Source organism: Corvus cornix, chromosome 3 (assembly GCF_000738735.6).
Source record: "Corvus cornix cornix isolate S_Up_H32 chromosome 3, ASM73873v5, whole genome shotgun sequence".
NCBI classification, from domain to species: Eukaryota; Metazoa; Chordata; class Aves; order Passeriformes; family Corvidae; genus Corvus; species Corvus cornix.
Window position 1 is genome coordinate 65,091,332 of NC_047056.1, and position 25,510 is coordinate 65,116,841.

At 38.7% G+C, this 25,510-nt stretch overlaps 1 protein-coding gene across 2 annotated transcripts in view; it reads left to right on the forward strand.

Moving 5' to 3' along the window:
- Positions 1-25,510, forward strand: part of CEP85L (centrosomal protein 85 like) — a 139,708-nt gene that overhangs the window by 49,647 nt on the left and 64,551 nt on the right. For both annotated transcript variants that reach the window (XM_010402484.4, XM_039568412.1), the window contains exon 2: positions 183-344. In XM_010402484.4, the coding sequence (XP_010400786.1) occupies positions 183-344 (162 nt within the window). The remainder of the gene's footprint in view (positions 1-182; positions 345-25,510) is intronic.

Sequence of the window (25,510 nt, forward strand, 5' to 3'; positions counted from 1 at the left end):
TGGGGAAGCTTTCATCTAGCAAAATGATTAATTAACAAAAAAAGCCCCTCCAAGACACAGACACAGTCTGGCTCAAGTTTGATCTATGAAACATAGGATTCAGTTTTCATCTTGGCAGGTATTTTGTTGCTGACATTTGTATTGTATCTCTAATGACAGACTTCTGGCTTTTTTTTTCATAGGCTCAGATTATTCCTCAGTGGGATGGTTACCTGGTACTGAATCCCTGTGGCAGTCCTCAGCGATTTCATCAAGCAGTCAAAACAATCCTGTGAGAAGACACAGCATAGCTTCTGACAGCGGGGACACTGGGATTGGTACCTCCTGTTCTGACAGTGTGGAAGGTGAGTTGATACTGCTAAGTTTTGGATGTTTCTGAGAGAGAAACAATCCAAAATGTTTTAAAGGCGTTTTTCACAAGCTAACTGTACTTTTGCAAAGCTGTTGAGTGCTTGCAGTTTTTCCCTTGCTCGAGCCAAGTAATTGTTTTGGTGAGGGTTGATTGATTTAGTTCTACATGAGTTGTGTGCATTAACTTGCATCTCTGCCACAAAGGCGGTACTTGTCTTACATGTTTTGGTAATTGCAGTTACAAGAACTGCCAGATTATACAGAAGAGTAATGTCCTGTACTACAGCACTTGATAAACAAGAGGGGAAAAAGCAGAAACTTTTGAGGGAGTTGATAAAAGGACAATGCTTTCTGGTATTCATTGTGTGTGTCACATAGTGTGTGTCAGCAAAGAAAGTTTGCTCATTGTGCCGTGAGGAAAATGGGGCGTGTTGTGTCTTCTCATGTCCATTTCTGGTGGGAAGGAATTTCCATTTTATTGCACGGCATTTGAGGCATAGTCAAGGATCTTTGAGAAGAATCAACAGTACCTAAAGATTGTCAGAGCTTAGTTTGGATTAAATCATGATTACTCAAAGGTCATCTTATCAGGGAGGGTTACAGCCTCTAAGGTGGCAGTGTCTCCGTAACATCGGCATTCTCCTTATGCAACGTGTCACTGGAATTAAGCCTGAATGAGAGAGAGCAAGGCTGTAGTAAGACTTGAGGTTTCCTTCTTGCATTGACTTATTTTCCAGTAAGATTTTCAAGACAGGTAATGAATGATGGGACTGTGATATACTTTTCTCCAGCATCTTTCTATGCCTGAAATTTTTCAAAGGGGGTAGCTGGAATGAGGAAAAACAGAAAGAATTAGTAGAAATGAAGTAAGGAATGCTGAATCAGTGTAAGAAGTCTCTGTGGAGGACTGAGCATTCCTGAGAAAAGGTCCAAATGCCTCAGTTAAGTCTGTCAGGCCTCTTTTGCACATGAGAAAATCCTTTCCGCGCTCTTTCTGTTGCATCTGTCAGTTGGAAAGGAACTCATAACTTGCTTTCTGCTTCCTTTCATTTCTAAACCTTTCTAAAGTTGTTGGCTTTGGCGAAATCAAGGTTTTGCTCAGATATTCAAATTCTTGGGTGTAAAACTGAAATAGTAAATGGGTATTAATGCAGAAGCTTTTTTTTTTTCTTTTCCCCAAGGAATATAGGGGGGATAAAGCACTCTCATGGTGTGTATTTATATATAGATTTAATCGCTCTCAGCCAAATGCTACACAATAGTATTTTAAGACACAGCATTTGAATTAAAACCATGCTCTCCCCTCCCCCCTTTTGAGGGCTTCCCCATTTGAGGGCTGGGATGAAGGAGAGGAAGTGAAATGGCAGCTCCTCATTAGATGTTCTGTTCACCTCTGTAGGCAAGAGAATAATCTGTTCAGGGCTGGGTGGGGGGAGACTGTGCTGAGGGAGAGGAAAATACAGAGGAGAAAGGTTGCAACAACAGATAATTCATGACGTTTTTCTTTGGCAGTGCTTGACAATGGCCAGTTCTACTGTATCCTCAATGTTATGCATTTCCTGCCACCTTGTTTGAAAAACTTTTAAGTGGCAGAAAAGACAGTGTTAAAGAAAAAAGGTGGGAAACCTAATGGTGAAACGAAGATTAATGAGTAATTGTATGACAGGCTTGGAAATTGATTGTATGTGTATATTTTTACTGGAAGAGGTCATTGCCTGTGGTACCAAGTTGTCTGCATCTATCAAGCTGACCCCTCGACACATCCACAAAAAGAAAAGAGTATCACTGTCATCTGTAGGACTGTCAGGCCAGACTGGTAATTGCAGACTTGATGCTGGCCATCTGCTCTCAATGTGGTGCTTGGGAAGAAGCTCCTGGGGATTTTTCAGAGGGGAATTTTTTCACAAGTTGGCAGATTATTACACTTCTTAACAATGCTCAGAGAAAGAATTGTGGCCTTGCTATTTCCTTTCTATTATGCCCACAAAAAATTAAAAACTTAATTTAAGAATTACCATTAACATTTCCTTTAATTCTGAAGATTGCACCTGAGTTTGTTTGTACAGATATGTAGTTGCTAGTAAATACACTTATGCAGGAAATGGACCTCAGGTGCACTTAAAATATATTTTTACTGGAATTTTTTCGTCCTATCTTAAATGTTCTTTCAAATTCATCTTCTTACTCATACTAATTTCAGGAGCATTCATTCTTTTTGAAAATGCAGGGTTTAAAGAATAGTGACAAGTACCTCCAGTGTTTGACTCAAACCTGCGTGATTTGGAGGGGAGATGGGTTTTGGCAAAGACAGGAGAAAGAAACCTTTTATGTTAAAATGTGTACAATTGATTGTATATTATGTTGTGCAAAGGCAGGAAAATGAGGAAATGAAATAAGCAGTGGAGTTTCACTGTTGAAATTGCACGATGTTGATGTGCACTGTGGGAGCTGAGGAGAGAAATTTATAAACCCTAAATGTGGGGATGCTAGTTTGGGTAGATCTGACACTCGATTCAGAGTGCTCTTAAAGATTAAAAGGTGTTTTATCTCTGTTTAAACTACAGTTAATGTGTTTGGGGTTTTTATTTGTTTCCTGTCAGTAAGTTGTTCTGGATTCACATGAGCTTTTGGACTTCATTTGTAATTACCATTGTGATACCTCTGTATAACTGTTCTTTCAGTGCCACTTACAGAAGAAATATGAAGTGTATATTTTAAGTGTTTTTGAGACTGTTTTTATTTGGGTTACCTAATTACAGAATCAGGGACTTGGCAGAAATTAAATGGTCAGTAGATGCCAGAAGAGCTCTTTCCATTGAGCATATTCTGAGTTTTGCCTTTTGGACGGGAGGGACAAGAACTAGATACTGATGTGGTAAGATACAAGGCCCATGATTCTTGCAGACCAAAACAGTTTCCTTCATCAGATAAACTTGTTGTGCAGCGGAAAGTGCCTTATAAAGCAGATCTTTCTCCCTTATTTTGACATGCAGTTCATGATTTAACATTTCTGGTTGCAAATTAATGGCGTGAAAATTCATAGAATGGAAGAGAGATTGGATGCAGAGAATCAGAGTTACTTTTTTAGGAGTTGATGTTCTGCTAGTTTACTTTAATAAACCTCCTTTTTTAACAATCCTCCTACAACTTCTCTGGAACACTTAGCTGATAAAATAGAAACTTGTTTTAATGCTATGAGACCCAGAGTAGTCTCTTGCCTACCATTTTTAAGGGAATGTATTTTCTTTTTAAGGGATTAAAAAACCCTGATTACTTCAGTTGAATTGAACTGAATTGGGAACATGGTAAAGCCAGCATCAAAGTTATTTGGTTTTGCTGTTTTAAGCACTCTTTCTTCCAGCAGGTCCCAAGCACGGTATTCTAGCGCCCTTTTTTTTTTTTTTTTTTTTAATTAAGGAGAAACAGAAAAGTTAATAAATATAACTATTCAATACAGTGAAAGGCTGAACAGAATTTCAGGAGGCAAAACCTAATTATGAAGTATCTTGAGGGGTTTTCTTCTGCTGCTAGAGATAACGGAACTCACAATGTGTAGGTCAAGCATGTAGATTGTGCTGTCAGTTTGGGTATCACAAAAGTGCAATAGCACAAGGATCCTAGATCTTGATTGCTGGCAGTGGTCACTGTCTGCTGTGTTCTGTGATTTTGGAAGATGATTTATGTTCAGAGAAGTTCTTGATCTTAATTGAGTTGAGGTTAATCTCTATGCCCTTGGATCCTGGCAAGTATTGGCATATATTTGGTGAAGTAACTTGATTATTTGGAGGGTAGAAAATAATTATCTTTGAGGCATTTTTCCTCATTTCCTTCCTCTGTGCTTGCCAAGTCTCATGTTATGAAGCAGTGTCCAGCCCTCTGTGAGTCAGAGTTATTGTGTTCCTTGGATATTATCTACCCTGACAATCAGAAATGTGCACTTCACTTAAGCCTGTGTTAGACTCTAGTCCTTGTAAGTGATATTACCATTGCTTGCTAGAATGAAGCGTCTGTATAGGTGATGGGAATATAAATATTAATGCTTAGAGTTTGGCTGTTTATTTTTGGGGGGTTTTAGGATTTAAAAAAAAAAAGAAAGGGCTGTTTCAGATTCTAGTAGACTATTCCCAGGATTTAACGATTAGGAAAGAATTTTTCCACTAAAATAAGATGGAAAAATTGCTTCAAGTGACAGTGACGTACTCCGTGTGAACTTGGGTACTCTGAATTTGAAGCTGGCTTGAACTAAACTAAAGGCACTTATTAGTTTCATATATGAATGTTCTGCAGAGAGAAACAGCTGCTGCTTTAACTTCATGCTTTGCCTTCTTTTGTGATAGTTTCTCCATAGGAACAAGCCCTCACAGTATGCTCAGTTTTCCTCACATAAAAAATGCCAGCAGGATTTTCCTCTGGCTAGTGGGAGTGTTCTGCGCAGTGAACTTGGTGCATTTTGCCTTCAGCTAACATCAGTAGTTGTTTTTCAGAAAAATTACTTCTGTTGTTCTAATTGGAAATAACTCAGTGAAAATAAGTTCTGCTTACTTAGAATTTAGTGGCATTCACTTGGTTACTGTGCGAAAAGTTATTTCTGTCGTACATATTTTGGAGCTATGTCATTGAGTTGTACCAGAATGTATAGGATGGTGGGATGGGGGAGAGGATCAGAAGAGCAAAAAACAAGAAAAAAACCCCCAAACTTCAGGGTTGAGATAAAGACAGTTTAATAATGAAAAAAAAAAAGCAAATGAACGTTGTGATGTAAAAGCACCATCAGGAGACTGATGCCTAGCCAGTCTCTGAGCAACAAATACTTTGGAAAAAACCTGCCCCTCAGTTTCATTGCTGAGCATGACATTATATAGTATGGAATCTCTTCGGTATTTCAGGTCAGCTGTCCCAGCTGTGTCCTCTCCCAACCTCTTGTGCACCCCTCACTGGGGTGGCAGAGGCCGTGGTGCTGTGTAAGTGCTTCTCAGCAAAAGCTGAGACAGTGCTATGTTACCAAAACACAGCACCATAGGGGCTGCTGTGAAGGAAATTACCTCTCTCCCGGCCACTGTACAATTTCTGCCTCTTTTTCCATGTCATTTGCATCATGCTTAGGTGAAATATCAGGTAGTTGTTTTTAATGTCCTGTTATCTGTATTTTTGGTGGTAGGTATCTGGCATTCTGATGAGAAAACAAGGAACATCATACAATTATCTCACCTATATTTAGGTTAATGTAATGAGACCTGGGCATGCCAATCATTATGCATTCTTTGTTGTGGGATTTCAGGGAGGACTTTTCACTTTTCCTTGCTACTATAATGTCAAAGAAAACTCTCTGGCCAGCATTCAACAGCTCTGTAGCTCAAGGGGAGCAGGAGTGAGATCAGTTTCAGAAGAGCAATGGAGAGGAACAGTTGTAGCCTTAGACTTTTTCTGTGAACACCAGAAACATTCTGTAGCTAGTCAGTACTTAATGTACGTATTCAAGTAGCCTTTGCAGCCTTATCTGAAGAAATCACAGGACTCATTTTTAATCCTTTCCACTATGGACAGAATAGTGCACTTAGTGACAGACTGTAGGCATTTGGGATGTAGGCTGCAAGTTCCTTGTAGCCAGAAAAAACTTGTTGCTACTGCCTGGAGTTCTAGCCTGGGGCTTGGCAGAGAAGACTGGTTATATTCCCCCTAGAAGAGTTTGTAAAACTCTGGTTTTTTTAACAGTGTTACAAGACTACCCATTTCTGGAGGGCTTATACTTTGCTATTAGTCATTACTCAGCAGACCTGTTTCTACTATAATGTACGCACAGATTAAACTTTCTTTTAGTGTAAAGTCCAGTTAATGTATTTAATGTCATCCTTTATTTTAGCAATGATTTCAGTGTACTGATAATAAGTAATTTCTGTAAAAGTACCCTTTGAAGTAGAACATAAAAGCTCACTGTTACAGAGAACCTTTTTCAGGGCTTTGCTTGTGTTTCTGTGAGCTTCTGTGATAAGTCACATGGAGTTTTTACATCAGTTTTGGCAGTATAAAAGCAGCAGAGAGGAAGAACAATGTGCAGAGACCACTTGTGCATGAAGCATGGTTACTCCATCTCACTTCCTTCATCTCTGACTTTCTTCACGTTAGGGGAATTAGGTATCTGTAAGAGGAAGTGAGAAATACGCAGCAAATGACAAGTCTGATTAGTTAGCCCAGGTTTGGGGTAGAATGAAACAGTTTGAATAGTGGGGACTGGTAATGGAGGGGCAAGGGGGTAAAGGCTCAAAAACGCTTGCCTGTGTGCTCATGGGGTATTTGTTTGCAGTAACCTCACTTGAGTGGTAGTTGTTAATAGCTGGCCTGTTTTTTTTCAGGCAGAATATGTGCAAGTTTGTTGCTTCTGATATGTTAAATTCCTTGGAGAAGTGTGATTGGTTTTTTTTAAAAGCAAAGATTATTTTTATACCTGTGCTTTTTTTTTTCCTTTTTACCATCTTAAATGCTTCTTACCCCATCAAATTTAGAAGGAAAACTGGTGTGTGTTTTTCCCAATGTGAAGCATGGTAAAAGAAATCTCTTGGGGTTTTTGTTTCCTTCCTCTTAGAGGGCTGAAAGCTAAGATTTTGCTATGACAATGACTGCATTTGTGTCAGCAGCAGTTGTGAAAGTCAGCCTTGTAGAAGTGTTGTCAGCTACAGAGAGGTCACTTCTTTGCCCCTGGAGCATGTTCTTCTAGTATAGTTATCCTGTACAATAGGTTAAAAAAGTTTATGCCTAATTCAGCTTATATAAGTAAATACAACTTATGCAACGAATAGCTCTGTAGTGAATACTCAAGCTTTTTCTGCAGAAAAACACTTCTGAGGCATCCTAAGTAGGAAATGTTGTTTATATACATCTAAACAGTATTTTCTGTGTATGTGTATATTGTTTTTAAAATGTCTATTAAGTAGCAAGATCAGAAAAAACCCAGAAGGCAACATAGGTGTCTATGTAGGAATAAAATGAAGTCTGTCCTTAAAGGCAGAAGGATGATTGGCAGGAAAAAATGCAGTGTTCTATTACCTCTAATGCAAAAAATGTCTCTGACATCAGTCCTCTTTGCAGCTTTTTCTAAGTTTCTTGTAATAACAATGAAAACCAGAAAATATACAGGAGTAACTTCTCTAATTTTATGTCAATTTCTCCCTAGGTAGTTTCCAGAATTCCTGTGATGTTCAGGAATTGCACCCTCTTTTCTTCCCTGTTCTCTGTGCTGCTGTTCTTCCTGGTGCTTAATCCTTGTAATAGAAAAAGTGGTAGCAATGAAATATGTTTGCAAGGAATTAATTACATTTCTGAATGACATAAACATAAATTAGTATCTCCCTCCTTGTTAACTGTTCTTACATTACAATTCGTGCCTTGTTCCTCAATATGACTGGATTATTTTTTTTTAAACTCTTACGGCATTGAACAGAAAGTTTATATTAGGATGTTGCTAACAAATTGAATGGATTGCAGAGGTTCCTGGGGTTTTTTTCCCAATGAGCTTAGTGTCCCGGAAGAAATTACATTCCCATTTTGAGATCACAGCATACTGCCTTTGGCGGTATGGCCCTGAAAAAGGGATGGAAGTGGAAAAAAATTTGCTTTCATCTTGCCAGATAATAATACAGGTGTGACATGGCAGTCATCTCTTAAATAAATGACACACCCGGTCCTGAATGCTAGTGTCAAATTCTACCTGGTTGTAGATTGGCTCCTTGCAACTCAACTCGTACTTGGTAATTTAAATGGCACTGCCTAGCTCATGGGAAGATAGGAAGCAAATGGTTTAGTTCAGATGTTTTTAATGCAAAATTAATAAGAATTTTAGCCTCCTTGAGAAAGAATTTGTGCTGGGTATTTTCATGCTATTGAATTATAGAAATGTGGTTTGGAAAAGACTGCAGGAGGTCTCTGTTTCCAGCCCTATGCTCAGAGCAGGATCATCACCGACACGAGACCAGGTCAGCCCTGACTTTGTCTTGCTGATTCTTGAAAACCTTCCCAGGTACCTCAACCTCTTTGAATAACCTGTTCCAGTGTTACAATAAGATGTCCTTGTGAAGGATTTTTCTCTGATGTCCAGCCTGAACCTACCAAGCTGTAGTTTTTCAATTGTTGGCCCTTATTTTGTCTGCTACTACCAGGAACAGTGTGGCAAATAAATTTAACTAATTTAACTACCTGACATTTATGTATTTTTGGGGGGAAGGGGGTGTGGTGGAGTGGGAGTGGGTTGTTACCATTTTGGGTTTTTCTTCTGGCCAAAACTGTGTACTACTTTGTATTATCTGCTGTAGGTTTTGGCAAGTCTGAAGGCTATAAAACAGAGTTTAAACATCTTTCATTGAATGTGTCCCTGTGTTTGGGCTGCTATTCTTAAGCATACAGGATGATTTTAGTCTTGATGTCGGTGAATCAGAAGACTGTATTATGTGCATTTTTCTTAAGTTGTATAATTATGATAAACTCTTAGTGGCACAACCTTTTTCCATCAGGGATTAGTCTATCTGTGTCAAAGGCTAAAAATATTTTGTATTTTCAAAAATAGAATAGTCTTTCTTGGTTGATGTAAACAATGACATTTATTGTATGAAGTGGCAAGAGGTTTTCAGTTTTCCTGTTTGTAAGTTTTATTCTGTAGGAGCACCTAGAGATTTGGGACAGGATTATAGTTTATTGTTCTATCTTACATAAATTCTAAAGAAACAAACACTTTTTAACTGGGTGAGAGGTATTCCTGGAGTAAGCTTTTCTTTAGAGAGGTGATATGGTTAAAAGTACCCCTTTCTTTCTCATTGCATCAGCCGTCTGCATGCAGTCATACTTTGCTGTTGAGAGTGATGGCAAGGTTTTAATTTTAATTAGCTCAGCTAGAAAATTGAACTAAAAATATGTTCAGAGTGCATAGAAAGGGAATTGGATTCGCTAGGGCATCCATAATGGGGTTGTGGTTCTCCTCATGTGTTAGAGAAATCTTAATAGCCAAAAGAAGTCTCGTTGAAAAAATTTTAGAGACTGTTGGGAATTCAAATAAGATGTGCAGAATTTTTGCTTTTTACTATTTTGCCCTATTTAGACAAGGAGAAAAAATGCTCATGATCAAAAAAAAATCCCATGTGAAGAAAACACACTTCAGAGGGATTGGAACAAGATCATCTTTGAGGCCCTTTAAACCCAAGCCATTCTCTGATTCTGTGAAAATAGCTCAATTTTTTGTGGCGGTTGCTTGGATGTCTGTTGTCTAATGCAGCTTCTGAAAGGTTCTGAGTGAAATGATTCATGGCTTCTGTAAAACTGGAAGCGTGCTCTCCCTGGAACACATGGTCTGAATGGGATCTTAGGTTACTTTCTCACTCCTTTCAATTGATGTCGATGTCCCCAGGTTCAGTATTCCTTTTCAGATCTTGTTACTCCTCCATCTTCTCTCTCCTAGTGGAGTTCAGGGAGAAGAGGGGGGAAAACAAGTTTGACTTCAAGCAGCCCACAGGATAGATATGCTTTCCACATTCAGGCCTTTACATGAAATCTTACTCACCTTGATCAGGTATTCACATGATCTTACTAGTTGACACTGAAGAGAGCGTGACAGAGGACTTCAGTACAGGAGGTCCAAATGGGTTAGTTTTACGTACACAACTGCTCCAGTTTGTTGCTTTTCTATTATTTCAGTGTCAGTCCCTGTTGTCCATTCCCCCCCACCCCCCAAAAAAAAAGGTAATTCTGGCCAAATTTCCTGTTTTAGAGTCTGTAACTTCTGCTGTTCCAAATGGCTCAATTCTTGTAGCCCTGGGTCTTCACTTAAAAAGAGCAGTATGTTATATAAATAAGAGAAGGAACAGTCCATGATTTATACTGGTAGTATTTCAGCTCTTAGAATATCTTTATGAGATAGTGCAGTAGTATTTTCTTCCTTCTGTTCCTGATGATTTTTTTCCTTGCTTTCCTTTGTGAAATGAGGTCTGGAATAGTTGTATTGTTTTTGTACATGTTAAGACTGATATCAGTAAGTGATGTAACCAGACTCTTGTGGAATACAAGGATGTGGTATATGTGTAGACATGATGAGTGCATAACAAAAATTGAAGGTTTGTGTTTACCCATGAGTAGAATTTAATTTTTTAATGGAAATTAGCATTTATTTAATCCGTAATGGAAATTGTAATGGATTCTTTTGGAAGGAGGTGAGGAATGTGAAAAATTCAGAGTCTATTAATTATATACTTCTAAAGTTTTGGAATGAAATGGGAATTTGAAAGTAGGTAGGAATATTATGGCTATATATGAATATTTACTTTAGTTAGTTCTGGCAGGTAGCATAGTCTAGTAGAATTAATAATACATGTGACTTACTGCCAGAAGTTCATGTTTAAATGGTTCTGGGAGTACTGTACTCCCATGAGAATAGTATACCCTTAATTTACTGTAAAAATTAAAGAATGTTAATTAGATTGGTGCTTACATGGGTGGGTGTTATTCCAGCTGTTGAGAAGTAAGTGTGGGACTTGATGGAGCAGGATATACATGGAGTTCTGTGTTTCAGAGGTCTGATACCAGACTTGGAGAAGCATGGATTCTTTTTTTTTCCTTTTCTTCTGAAGCTTGCTGATTTGTAAGGCTGGTTAAATCAGTTTATTTTATTACACGTGCTTATATAAACAGATTTATTCATATGCATTATACAAGAGTTTCTATGTGGATATCTCTCTCTCTCTATATATATATATATGTACGCACATAACAGTTACCATGCTTGTTTGTCCAACATCATTAGTGTTTTTGGCCTTAATAACTGAGAATATAAATTAAAATCTAAAAATAATGTGCATTACAAAAGATAGGGTAAATAGAGATATTATGATTTTTCTGTTAAGAAGCTGTTCTTGCATTCAGTGTTTATAATTGTTATTGATACAGTTGTTTCCACTGCTTCATTATTTCAATATTGTAATCATGTCTAACTTGCCTGTAAGTGTTAGCCCAAGATGCAAAAGGGAATTTAGCAGTGTGTGGTTATAAAAATATTCTGTGCAAGGTGAAGCATGGTAGTTTTGATTATGAAAAATCATTTGTGTTGACCTCTCTTCTGAAGCTGAAGCACATCAATAACCTTGCACCACTTGAGTGGGGATGTGAAGATCTGTGTGTAGCTTCTAAAATTGCTACCCTTTGCAGAGTTTCAGATTTCATCCTGGTAGCTAGGATGTGGGCTGAATGCCATTACAGTTTGCTATGTTAGGGATTTACTGGTGCTATTGGGTAACCCCGAAGAACACTGTGGATACCGCATTGCACAAAATTGCTGTCTTGTGTTTCTCTGGGGTGGAAGATGACTTCAGCTATTAACATAATTAGACAGATTTAATTTTTTAATTTTTTTAAAAATTCAAATGCTTCCTGTAAGTATGCAATTCAGACTTTCTGAGCTAGTTGTTATGGAACCGACTTAATTTCAGAGCGAGAGATCGGGTCTCAAGTTTACCGCACCAACTTTTATGACAGACTTTGTTTGGTCCATGTTTGTTCCAATCAAAAAATAAGATCTGAAATTGAGTGTACCTTTTGAAAAGAGTTCTGTTTTTAATTTCTGGAATGTGCTCTCCTAGTAATACCTTAACTGAGGTGTTTCTTAATAGGCTGGAGAGTGGAGAAGAAACAATTTTGTTTTGGTTTTTTTGTGGGGATCAGAGCACTGCTAATGTGCTTGGATGCCATAGTGATAAGCACTGTAAATGCCCAAATGTGTGAGCCAACAACTGGAAATAAATTTATAAACACTAAATTCTTTCCATTATCGAAGTCAGCAATTGAAACATTTTCTGCTCTCCCACCTCTTGCTCTGTACTTTTAACTGTGCACATCAGAAAACAAAAAGGACATACAAACTCTGTCTTCCAATTTTCCTGGGGAGCAGAGAGAAATGATCACTAAACCCTCTGAAGGAAAATGTAATTCAGTTTGTTTGTGTTCAAGCTTGTTGTCTATAAACAGTGAACCACTCTTCTGTTGAAATAAAGTCTAAAACCAGGTGGCAATGCAGGTAGTAGCACTTAAAATAACCACAGTTTTTATGTCATGTGTTATGCTTTGTGTAAGCATGATGGGCTGTGTGCAATAGTGCTGGAGATTCTGTGGCTATTCAGGGAGGTGTGTTGGCAGTGAACCAGCATCCCATTCAGGTGCCAGGTAAATCTTACGGTTGGGAATTGAGATGCCACATTGATTTCTAGAATTATGGTGATCAAATCCCAAAACTTGCACCTAGGAAGGACTTCTTTTTGTGTGTGTGTGTGTAGTGCCTTCTTTTTGTTTTGAATACTTTAGCATGTTGTATCTTAAATGACTACAGAAATCATCTCACATATGCAAGTTGGAGTTGGGTTAGGGTTCTGTTATCTGCAGTAGATCAAGTCCTTTAATCTATGGCTGCTGATATAATTCATAACGAGTGCGTTTCATTCCAGGGAGGATGAATTCAGTGGACCAAATGGTGCCTGACATATATACAATTTGGCAAAGGAACTTCTGGTCTTTCAGGATGAGAAACATTCTGTTAAAGCATTTTTCATAATTAATTACTTACATTTTCTTGCTTTTATGATTTAGTTGGATTTATTGCTTTCATTTAATTAGTGTGCTAATCATAAAATTTTCTAGACTTGTAATGTCTGGGCACTAAACTCTATCTTTTCTCTGGCATAGGAAGTGGGGGAGAAAAAACAACTTTAGAAATGGATTGCCAGTGAAAGAATGGGGAAATTCTAAACTGCTGTTAATTTTTTAAAAATTTATTTTAGAAATTATTTACAAAGCTAAATATTTTCGTTAGGAAAGCTGGGATAAAAGACTCTACTGGTCATTATGCATTTCTCTCCTGATTCAGTCTCAGTTTATTTAAGCATTGGTTATAGTTAAAATCAGATCTTTCAGCCAGTCTTGTCAAAGGGCACAAATGACCTTTAATTTTCAAGATACTTCTAAAAGAAAGTGACATACAGGTTCATTTTAATAGTGTGTAACTGTCATTATGTTACAGACAAACTTCTAGCAGGTGAAAAAAACACTCCTAAGAATTAATGTGTGCATGAAGTTTGGGGTTTTTTTCCTCCAGCCTTTAAAACTGTCCTTCACAGCTTCTTTGATGGTGGACGTATAAGGAAGTAATACTCCCTTCTGGAGTGGAGGCTTGTTTTTTGCAATACAGAAATCCTCCAAGGAGTGTGAGATTTGGTTCTAAATACACCCTCAGAATTAACACTCCTAATTTTACCTGTGTAATATTTCACATTTGCTCAAACTATTAACTGTCCTCCAAAAAACCTCTGCAGTTAAGTCCTCAGAGTGTGTGAAGGTTGGGGGTCCTGGAAGAAGACTTGTTTATGGGCAGTACAGAACTGTGAATGCCTCTCCTTTGTTTTGTGTTGTAGGTAAATTGTGTATTAGAATTGGAACAACTCTATGTTATTAATAGTCTTAGTATCATGGCTTCACAAGTGTGCCTGGAAAAGATAATGTTAAAAGTTGGAGTCAAAATGGTGAAAGCCAGATGGTGCACAAAAGCAAAGGGCTTTCCACATCTGTTTATTATCCTGTAATGAGTTTTGTGGGATGGAATCCAGTAACTTCCATATCTTCTTGTTGCTGCTGTTGCTTTCAGAAATATTTCTGGTAGTAGTAGGAACGTTGCTATAGGAAAATGCTGAGGATTCCATGTGGGTCTTATCCTCCTTTCCCCTGACTTTATTACTACATAGTTTTTCTTGAATTTGTGAAATTTTAAAAGGTAACCAGGGTAGTCAGTACTGCTTAGTGTAAAGAGCAGTGGGAGGAGAGCAGTGGGAGGAAGCAGGTAAAGTTTACTAAGTGACATTAGACTAGTTGTTGTAAGAGTTTGTCTCCTGTTCTTCATTTGGAAAGTGCGGATAATGGCGCTTAATTTTTCGAGTATAAAAAGTGACTTCTTCTGTAGGATATAGAGCTGTGCTAAAATCCAATTTAAAGTTAATCCTCTGTGACCTGAGCTGGGTTCCAGATGGTGACCTACATGTGGAGTAGGCTGTTAATTTGTTATCAAAGCCCTCTGATGTGTCCAAGAAACTTTAAGGGAAGGTGAGATTATTGTATGGTAAATAAAGGTTAGAGTAGCAAAGCTAAGAATATAAATGTTAGAAAATAGAGGGCTAAAGCTACTTCGGCAACATTGTATTTTACTTCTTTCTGTATTTACTTCATGGGGTTTTACTAACATTTGTTTTCTTTTTGTTTTCTTTTTTTTCCAATATTGTATTTAAATATTGCGGTTTTTCCCAAATCTTGTTAAGTAATTATGTAGGCTGCTAGGTCTGCAACAGACCTACTCCAGTTGAATATTAGCTACTGTTAACATATTACCATCTCTTACCATTTGGGGAGCAGCATCTGAAGGGGAGAGACTTCGTCCCAGTGAGTTAAGTTATTCTTGAGGCAACAGTTGAATTTTTGGGATTGCTGGGGATGATTTCTGGCCCTTGGAAGGGATTACTGTTTGATATGGGCCTTCCCAAAGTGTATTAAGTAAATTGCTTGTCGCCCATTAAGTGCTTCCAAGAGGTGCGCAGCAGTGGCAGTGCTGCAGCAAGGCAGGCTGGCTGCGCTTGGCGACCTGGCCTGACCTTGGTCTGCAGCAGGAGGAAGGAGTCAGACAGGGACAGTCTTGCTGTGAAGCAGTGAAAGCCATCAAGCAGTATCCTCCTGCCTCACTGGGCCCATGGCAGCCTCGCTGCTGTGGCTGCCCACAGCACCTGCTGCTGCCTGTAAAAGGATTTCTTTTTCCATCTGGGTAATGTACATGTGTTCTAATTGTACAGAAGTCTGTGTGATACTTGGAAGAGTTACCAGTTAAAGGGCTGTCAAATATTGGAACAGACTGCCCCGGGAAGTGTTTGAGTCACCATCCCGGGCGGTTTTCAAAAGATAACATGCAGATGTGGTGCTTGAGGCCATGGTTTTAGTGTGGGACTTGTTAGTGCCAGGTTAATGGTTGGACTCAATGATCATGAAGGTCTTTTCCAACTTAAATGATTCTGTTCTATGATTATGGATTCAGGCTGGAGGTCCCAAAGTGAGAATACAGAAGTAAGTGAGGAGGATGACTACTGTGTGCAAGGCTCAGCTGGGGGAGACCAGTGGAAGAAATGAGGTTGAAGTGTGGGACTGGGAGAAAAAATGAAGGCACGTTCTGTCTTCCCCACTTGCATAGCCTGGTGTAAAACTGGAGGGTGCTGGTCCTGTTAGAGCTATTCCTGGTGGGCTGTGAACCAAGAGATCCACTGCTCTGTGGTGTGCAGAACAGGTACCAGTTGAATCTAAATATTTTAGTATTAATTTTTAATGATTTATTTCAATATAAAGACAGTCTTAGTAGGAACAGGGATTAAACTGTCATTAGTTGATAATTATCTCAAAAACACAGCCAGAAACTCCAGTCTCCTTGAAAGTGGGATTTAACCTTCTAAAGTTACTTGACATTGAATTGAGGGCTCTGTTTCTACCTGTAGTTATGAAGAAAATGTGAGGTATTGATGCACACCTTGGTCAACCACAGAGTTTTAACTCTCTGGAATGACCGTGCTCTTTGGGAGCCCTCAGGTTTTGCTCTGGTCCCTTGTGTTAGAGGGGATCTCTTAACTCTCCTTGTGTGAGTCTTCACGTGCACGTCCTTTGCCCTTCACGTCTTAGGTGAGGTAGTTTTGCTGCTGAAAGGTGTCAGCCTAGCTAATCAGGGAATCCTGTTGTAGGAGATGGCAACAGAGGTAGGTTAGAGAGTTGGGATAAATAAGTTTCCTGTGGAGACTGAGAAAGCACAACTTGCATTTGTCTTGGTATAGGAAGGGGTAGGTATGTACCTGGTACTGGGTGTTCTCTTACAGAGAACAAAAATACCTTGAATTATCCCCCTCTGGAGGGCAGGGATGGATTTCTGTTCTGATGGGTTAAGTTACTCCAGTTTTTTTGAGTCATTCCTAGCTGGGGATGAAAAAGTAATGCCAGCGAGAGGGGGTATCTGGAGGCTGTTGAAGTAGATGGTATTTGTGGCGTGGGTATTGGTATCTTGCAGATACAGAAAGGAAGGAGAACAGATACATTGTGACATCCAGAGTATTTTTCCCTTTTAGCCATTACTTTTAAAGAAGGTCCTGGGGGGATATTTGATTTCTTCATGTCTTCACTGTTAAGTGCTTGTTGTTGGAAAATGGAATTGGAAGCTGTAGATGACCTTCATAAAAGGGCAAATGCAAGTTAAGATCTACACTTGTGAAAAATGAGACAACCAACCACAAAAGAAATTCCCTGTGGCAGTATAGGTTCTCACTCATACTTTTATTTCAACGAAATCAAGTTGCATGTTTGCGTGACTGCTGTTCTGGAATATTGCTTTATCCTCTTATCTGGGGGGGTGAAAATAGAGCCCATTAATCTAAAAATTGTTCTACTTAGTTATATAACTGTTTCTTAAAAATAGCTCTAGATGGCTGGAGAAGATAGATGCTATGGGATACAAATTTCTCTTTTGCTTGGCTTGTGCTCTTTTGCATTGAGCATCCATATTGCATGCATAATGTTTTTGACTATTTTGTGGTGGCCAGCTGCATGTAACTCACATGTACTCCCCAGCAGCCTGTGAACATCCTGTAGCACAGTTTTCTCTCAGGTGCTGTACTGAGGATGGGGCATTTTTTTGTGTGTGTGGCACTTACTGCTGGGAAAGTTTAACTTTTTGAAAATGGTTGTTCAGAGCATTCTTTATTCTGTTGTACTTCTAGAAATCGCTATTATGTTTGGCCGTGGGTTTGTGATATCCTTGGTTAAAGAGGCAAAATATAAAATCAAAAGGTTTATTGTATTCTGGTAAAAATGAGTTCATTCTTTTAAGACATACTTCTATCTTAACATGCTCAGTTTTCTCATCTAAAGAGATTTTTGTGTAAGTTAGGTTAGCCTTTTTCTTTACAGATTAGTTTAGCAGATGGCCATTGCAAGCTTGGACCAATAGCAGTCATAAATAACTTTTTTTCAGTGACTGATATGGAGTAGAAATTTGCTCTTGGGCTTACCTGCTGTTTACTTTAGACTATTTGCTCAGATAAAATCTGTGAAATATTTTCTGCTTCAGTTAAATATCCCATGGTATTGTATTTGTCGCTTGTTCTTTTAATAAATCTGTACTTTCAGATTTCTCTAACATTGGCATCTGGAATAACTGAGTAGAGGAAGGAAAATAAGAATAGAATCTTGCAGTAGTTGACTTTGCTGTGATTTATTTTTCTCTGCTGAATAATCTTTTCCTGTAAAACAAGTTTTGCCTGCTGCTTTTTCAACTGTGTGCCTGTTCATTAGAGCTGCCCTTGTTGCACAGGACCGATGTCTGACTTCATTTTGGAGTGGCAGCATCCCACCTCTATACACTGCTACTTTCCTTTACAGTCCCCTGTTACATCATCTTCTGAATCTGGGTTTCATGTGAGTGAGCTAAGTTGACCCAGATCTGGCTCAAGAGTAGAAGTTACTAAATTTTTTCGAAGACGCTTCTCTTTTGGAGTTGCGGATTCCCCATCTGAGTATTATTAGCCTAGATATTGCTGGGTAAATTGGCACTTCACAGAAATATTAATAGGCAGTACTCTTTTTTTGTGTCCTAAAATATCAGTTAGGCTAAGATCCCTTGGGCAGGACAGATATACTTGGTGTGTATCTGATATGTTGGGGGCATAGGGGTTTTCTTTTTCCTCTCTGCATGTATATACCTAATGAGTATTAGGACCTCAGGTTTACTGTACCACTCACGTGTACTTGCCTTTTTCTGTTTGTGGAGTTTGTATTTGTTTTCCCCTATCAAAAATTGTTGCACTGCCTTGGTGCAGTCTCCTTGAAGTCAACTGTTGCAAAAAACAAAGTACTGTTAAACGTTTCTGTTAAGCTTTGTTAGTTGAAATACATGTAAAATTTTATTGAGTCTTATAATAATTGATACTGCCAAACAGCTAGTTTAAAGAAATTTTTTTAAAGCAAAATGTGTATCATTTTACCCAGTATTTTCTTGCACAAAAAAACCCCCAGCTATATATTTCAAGGGAATGTGTGAACTTTTAACAAGGAGTGTTTTGGATGACAGGTCATTCTACCAAATGTATTTTTAAGTTCAGTTAGTATTGGGAACTTTGGCCTCAGATCTGGCTGCAGTGGCACATAGGAGAAAACTAACACTTTCTACAGAGCTTGTCTCGTGTGTAATGGTTTTTTAACTGATCATGCATGATGAAAGAAGAAAATGTATGATCTGTGTGTGCTTCGTTTTGGCACTGATTGTGGTTTGATCGCTCCTGTGCAATTTTCTGGGAAGATGCTCGGATTGCCTCTTAAGTTAGATGACAAGTGATGGAATTAAGAACTTGGCACTTGAAATGGGATGTGGAACGCAGAGATTGATTCGTAGTGCTAAGGTGAGTTCATGTGAAGGTGTGGCCCACTGTGTCACTTAGTTGTGTGTTCTTGCTGCTAGAATCTTAAGAACTTCACTACTGAGGTTTTTGCCAGGTCTGCTGTCTCAGAAGGCGTGGTGGGAACCTGATGTTAATGCACAGGGATGACCTCTCAAGCATGGGACAGCACTCTTTAAATAAATCAAAGCTGGTGAGTGTTGGCTGTGACCTCATGAGACTTGGTCAAAGAGCAGACTTGTGAAAGAGTATTTCAGTACCAGAAATACTAAAACTTAAGTAGTAGCTCCTAGAGCGTGTGTTCCTTGTCAGTACTGTGTTCTAGGGAAAAAACTGAATTTTCAGGTAAATCTAAGTGAATCAAGACAACCTTTCCCATGGTAAGCTGAAAACAGAATGTGAATAATGTCAAAATAGGGAAATACGAGTAATTTTCTTTGAGTAAATACTTTTCCTTTGCTCAGTAAAGAGGTACAATTTTGTTGTATTCAATGACAGTTTCTGTGTTAAGCTTTAATAAACTTTAGAATATATTTGTTTCCCCCTTCCTCTTTTTTCATATTATTTGCAGATGGACACTGTTGTCCTCATTACTTGTCTGAGTAGGATTGTTGCTACCTTATCACCTCTCTAGCAAACAAGGGAGAAGGTGTGTTTGCCTGAAGGGCATGGAAAAGAATGAGAAATCACAAATGGGGGAAATGTTAAGTTCATGAGCCATAGAGGAGGAGGATAATGAAGGTGGATACCAAGTGGCCAGGTCTTTAGTAAATTAGATGGGGTATGTTTGGCAAGTTTCTGTTCAAGTATGTTCATATGTATGTAGCATTCCTTTTGTTCGTAAGGATGTCTAAGAAGCTGTTTGCCATTTGCTGGAACTCAGCGTTACCTCTGCATTTCTTTCCTTGCATAAAGTGTCTATGCCATCCTGGTACTTATGTGTGCAGCTTTTACTCTTACTAGCATGGCTTTCTGCTCTACTTACTAAAAGTCCTTTAAACTTGCCTTGTAGTATTTTTTGATTTCTCTACATTGTAGGAGGCCTGTGAGGCTGTCCTATCATTTATTCCTTCTTCCATCTCTCTGCAGTAGCACTGCTCAGGGATAGTAGCTTTACCAGTATTTGACCTGAAGGAAAGTCCTAAAAGCAACAAAATTGCTTCACATTTTTGAAATCCTGTCTCAGCTGCAACCTTGTAAGTTCACATTCATATTATTCAGTGTCGTACTGTTCAAATTCTTGGTGAATTATATAGTTTTTTAATTCCTTCAACTTCTAAACCTAGCGAGGTTTTAGGTAGAACTTGCATTCATTTGGTGTGCAACGCAGTAGATAACAGAAAATCCCACACAATTAATGTGAAACAAAGTAGAACTGACTTGGAGTTTGCAATCCACATCTTATGTAAAAGAGTTCTGATTGATACTGGCAGTACAGTGATGGTGATGGTGGAAAGCAGTGAACTTCCTTCTTTTTTCCAATTGACATTAATTGGACTTGCTTCTGAATACCACATGACTGTTTCTGCTTTGAAGGCATAGATGTGACACCACCATCTCAGTTTACTGGCAGTAAGTATTTTAGTATTTAATATTATTTTAAATTAGCACTAGTTAGTATTGTTTTGCCTCTAGTAAGTTTTTTGTTATTCTTTTATAGTTCCTTTTTGTTTAAACACAGAATTTTATAAACAAGCAATATTTAAGAATTCTTTCTCATACAAAACTTGTTAAGTGTCTGACCAGTTCTCTGCTGTGTCTGCAGAGCTTCCTTCTGTGCTTCTGCCACAGCCTTCTCTGATGCATGTTCTTATTTATCCTTTGGAAAAGAGTTATTTGCAGAGATTTCCTTCCTTCATTCACCTCCTATTTTGGCATAGTAAACTTGAAGGAATATGAAGAGGGCTTGTAAAAAGAATGGTGAAGAATCTGGACAGTACCAAAAAACCCCAACAAACCAACCAAGCCCCAACCATTCCTGTGACTGCTGCTGCACCCTGGAAAGGCATGCTTTTGCTTCCAGAGAATGATGAGTCAGTGTGCTTAGGGCTTTTTGCTAGGACTGTCCTCCTGCCTGACCACTTTGAAATGTCTCACTTGGCTCATCTGATTATCTCTGCTGCATTAAGGCTGGTCCAGTCTATGAATAGGTAGGCAGGGAGCAACACACATGTAGCATCAATACTGCTGTCATGGTACATCATCCTACTGTGTTTCAACCAACTCCCAGGAGAGTCAGACACTTCTGTTGTTGAAAGCCACTGTTTTGGAGATTTCTGGGAAGCAGCCACATGCTTGTGTGGTAGATGGAAGACTCATGGCCCCTTCAGTCTTGTGTTGAATGCTGGAATTGTCTGTGGCTTGTTGCTGGGGTCCATGCAGTTAAGAGCTACAGAACAGTTCAGAGGAACGGACATCATATAATGAATGTCAGAGCTTTTGTTCACTAAACTGCAGCGAGATTCAAGACCTTAAATGCGTATAATGGAGGCTTGACGTCCCCTGTTTACCTTCTGCTTAGTTAATAAGAACAATTTAGTTTCTTTTCCTGGACTGGGATAAACTATGTTAGTGTTTTGGGGGGTGGGCGGGAAGGGAGGACAGGAAGAGAAGGTCAGCTGTTTTTAATACTGGTGTTTCTCTCCATGATCAGGGCATTCTAATTATACCCTGGATAAAATATCAAATTTCAAAGTCCTTCACACGAGGAAGGTTCTCTGTTTTCAATGGCATTAGATGAATGTGCATCCCATAAACACATGTATCAAATGCATTTTGGTTTTGATTAATATTGGGTAACTATATTGGCTGATTACTCTGCTCCTGTTTGATAATATCTTATTGGGACCAGTGAAGAATTTGTCCCATGCAGAAGTATATCTTAGATGGGAGCTCTCATAGCACTGTTTTCATTTTGCAGCTTAAGAAGTTGTTTAGGGTTACAGTGAACCTTTTCTGACTTGTGTGTTTTGACTGACTGTTGGGCAACAGATAAGGATTTTAAGTAGCTGAATGAGGCTGGTGTCTCTGGCCTGAGAAATTACTTCAGGGGTTTTTCTTTCAGTAATTTAAAAAGCATAGAACAGGAAAATGCAAATGAGTAGGAGGTGGTCATTAACTTTATATTGAAGTTTCTTTCTTCTACCCCTCCTTCAGAAGAAAGTGCCTGCTGTGCTTTCTCTTTGTGATTAGTTTTTTTATTAAGACCAAAATTGACTCTATTACATTATTTTCTATGCCAGATAAGCAGTAATTAAATATTTCAGAAGTTTAGCACAAGATGGTAAGAAAGCCATATGAAATGTTCTTCAGTTTTTTATTCCATCTGCTCCTGTTATGTGGTAGAAATCTTGTAATGTGTTTCTAAAATAGCGTATTTCAATTCTCTTATTTATGTGGCTTTGGAAGTGCTGGATCAGGTATTAAAATGTCATGCCTGTTAGAAAAGTACTCCAGGGAGTTTTGTGGTGGGCCCCAAAAAAAGTTATTAGGATAATTGAAAAGAAAAATTTGTCATATAATCCTACTTTTGCTGAAAGGAAAACCAGTAGCATCTAGCTACTTTTTTATCCTCCTGTCTCTTTCGGTTTTCAATAATGAGACCAGTTTTAAGCTTTGAAAGACTCTGGAGACACACAAGCCATGTTTAAGAGTGTTTGTAATCTTCATGTAAATACCAGATGAGTGAAGTATACCCCAAGTAATCCCAAAGAGAGAGTGCTTTCAGTTCTGAACTGGCATTTGCTTACCCCTGCCTGTATGGAAGGGAAAAACCTGCTGCTTGAATAAAGTAGTCTTTGGCAGGATTTGGCCAGATGGAGCTTATTCCTGTGTCTACAGAAGAAGTAATGTCTCTTAAGTTTCATGATGCTTTCTGTATTCTCTCCTATTTTCAATGAAATCTACAAATTTCCTGCTTTTTGTGTTGAGGGATGTTTCTGAATTGCAGACTGGTTCTCTTTCCAGCTGAGCCTGCAGGCAAGGCAGACTTAAGCAATATGCTCTAAGAAAATGTGTGAATTTTCTCATATGTTTCAGTGAGCGTTAATAGGAAGACTAATTAGGACAACTTGAAGCCAAAATTACTGTGTTTCTCTTTGAGACAAATTATTAGAGACATCCATCAGCTGTACTTGGATATAAGTGGCATTCCAAATTCAAATCTGATGGAAGAGTTTAGAATTGGAAGTGAGGAAAAGAAGTTTAAATCTTAACTAAAAATTAATTAATTTTTAATTTAATTAAATTTAGAGTAGAAAATGGAAAAATAAAAATGTACCACATGTTAATAACTCTAATAAATGAAGGAGATAATGCATTTACAATTATTAATGGTTTTAATTTTTGTTTGAAGATCATGTATGGGTAACATTAAGTCATTATTTTAGACTGAAAATGCTGTATTACATAGTACTATATATATTTTATTATTTTAAGTTTTATAGATACATGTGTAGAGGATTTCTTTCTCCTTTCTCTTGCAGATGTAACATTTCTAGTCCTAGAAATATGCATAGCCTAAAATATAGATCAGTTCTTTTTGAATTCTAATATACTCTTATTTTCTTCGGCTATAAAAAGGCCTAGGACTGCTGCTGGACTGACTTTGTGCTGTGTCAGATTCAGCTTCTAGGTAAGGCTCAATACAAAAGTTAGTTTTCTTGAGTGTTACAAAGCCAGCAGCATCAAGATAAGGAGTTACCTGTACATGAGGAGATGCATTTCTTTCTGCTTTGCATTTCCATCCCTGCTTTTAACTGAGAAGGTAGGAGGGAAGAGCAGGAGTCTCTTCCTGCTCTTCTGCTGCATATTCTCCAAAAGCAGGACTCCAACCTGCACTTTCCATCTCATGATATATATGTTTGAGACTCCAGCTCCATCAGGTCACATACCTTTCTTGCTTTCTTGTCACAGCTTTGACATCCTCAGACAGAGGTGGCCATGTATCTTTATTTCCATAGCAGGGCTGGACGGGAAGCTGCAACCCCTGCTACACAGCATAGCCAGATGTACCCAATTTGTAGTGGCTTCTGATGCAAGTGTCTGATGTGCCATGAGAGAAGACAGGAGGCAGAGCTGAAAGAGGCCGATACTGTACCTGGCACAGGCAAATAGGTTACATGTGGTGGACATATCACAATTTGGAAATGAATAGTGCTGCAGTGTCACCATCTCTGCTGTTGCAGTATCTGTGGGCACTGTTGTGTTTGGTCAGAAGACTGTGATTCCATCTGCTTGAAATGGGTTGTGTGGCCTTCTGTCTTTCTCTGTAACATGTCCCACCTCTTGAGCAATATCAAGACAGAACAGCCAATAGAAATGATTCTCTCTGCAGTATAGAATTTTTAAGGAAGAAGTGCAAGGAAGAAGGAAGGTCTTTTGTCTTGCATGCAAAAAATGTTACCTCCACATAAAGTAGCAGCATGATTAATCAGGTAGCAAGCTGGTCCATTTAACTTTATCATAGAATCAGAGAGTATCCTGAGTTGGAAGGGACCCACAAGGATTGTCGAAGTCCCACTCCTGGCCTTGCACAGGACAGCCCCTGAATGTGTTCTCTGGCCGCCATCAGCACCCTACAAATAGCTCTTAAACTTGGTCCACTTCAACCAGCACTGACAGTTCTGCCAAGTCTTACAGAGAGTGATGTTCTGTAACTACCATGAAAGTAGGCAGCTGGGTAGAAGCAAGAAACTGTGTGGTGTGAGCTTATGGCACTGAAACGAGAGGGTACGTGGTGAGGCAGGGACTCATTGGGAGGCAGGAGGGCTTCAGCAAGATTTGCTGCCTTTCTAGGAGTCCTGGCATTAACTATGTAATAAATAGGTATCAATCAAGGAACTGTTTATTCTTTTGTGGGCTATAATGCATTTTTCTCATGAAGAGTGTGACTGTAGGACTGTATTAATTTGTATTGGGCTGCAAGTGCAAAAAGTGAAGGAAGTCTGATCCCAAATAGGGAGGAATATTCAAGTTGCAGGTAAGGATATTTTTATTTGGATACATGGAAAAAGAAGTGCTACCATTTTTGAAAGTTGTTGCGCTGTTGGAAGCTCTCTTCCTTTTCCTCTCTATGGTGTGGTATATTGAGTCAAATACGTGCTTTCACAGTATGCTTAATTAATAATAATGTGTTCTGGCTTTCACCAAATCACATTAACCTAGTGTAGCCATTGAACTGGTTATGCCAGTTGTACTTGTAGAGCAATTTTTTTTTACTTTTAAATTATCACAGTATGAATTCATATAGTAGCTGACAAATCTCAAAGAAAGAGGTTCTCTCTAGGTTAGCATAGAAGAAATAGGGAGACTGTATCTGTCTTGCTTTTTGGCAAAAGGGAGACTAAAAGAATCTTTTAATTAGAGCAATTTCATTCTGTCTGTCTGCCATGAACCTGACTTGGTGGGAGCTGATCCTCTAATGAGAGAATTAGGTGTTTATTTCTGGTTGCCCACAGCCTGTGATGCTAAGCACATGTTGGTGGGTGTGTGAGAGCTCTCAGCCAGTCCCCAGTAATCTCTCCTTTTCCTCTCATATCTTTGTTCTGCTGTTCCCTCCTGAATATCATCTTCCTGATTTCTCTGTTCCTGATATTTTGACTTGGGAAAGATCTTATAAACTGATACACATTTTCTCTGTGGTGTTGTATTTGGGTGTGTAAGTATACAGACACTCACTC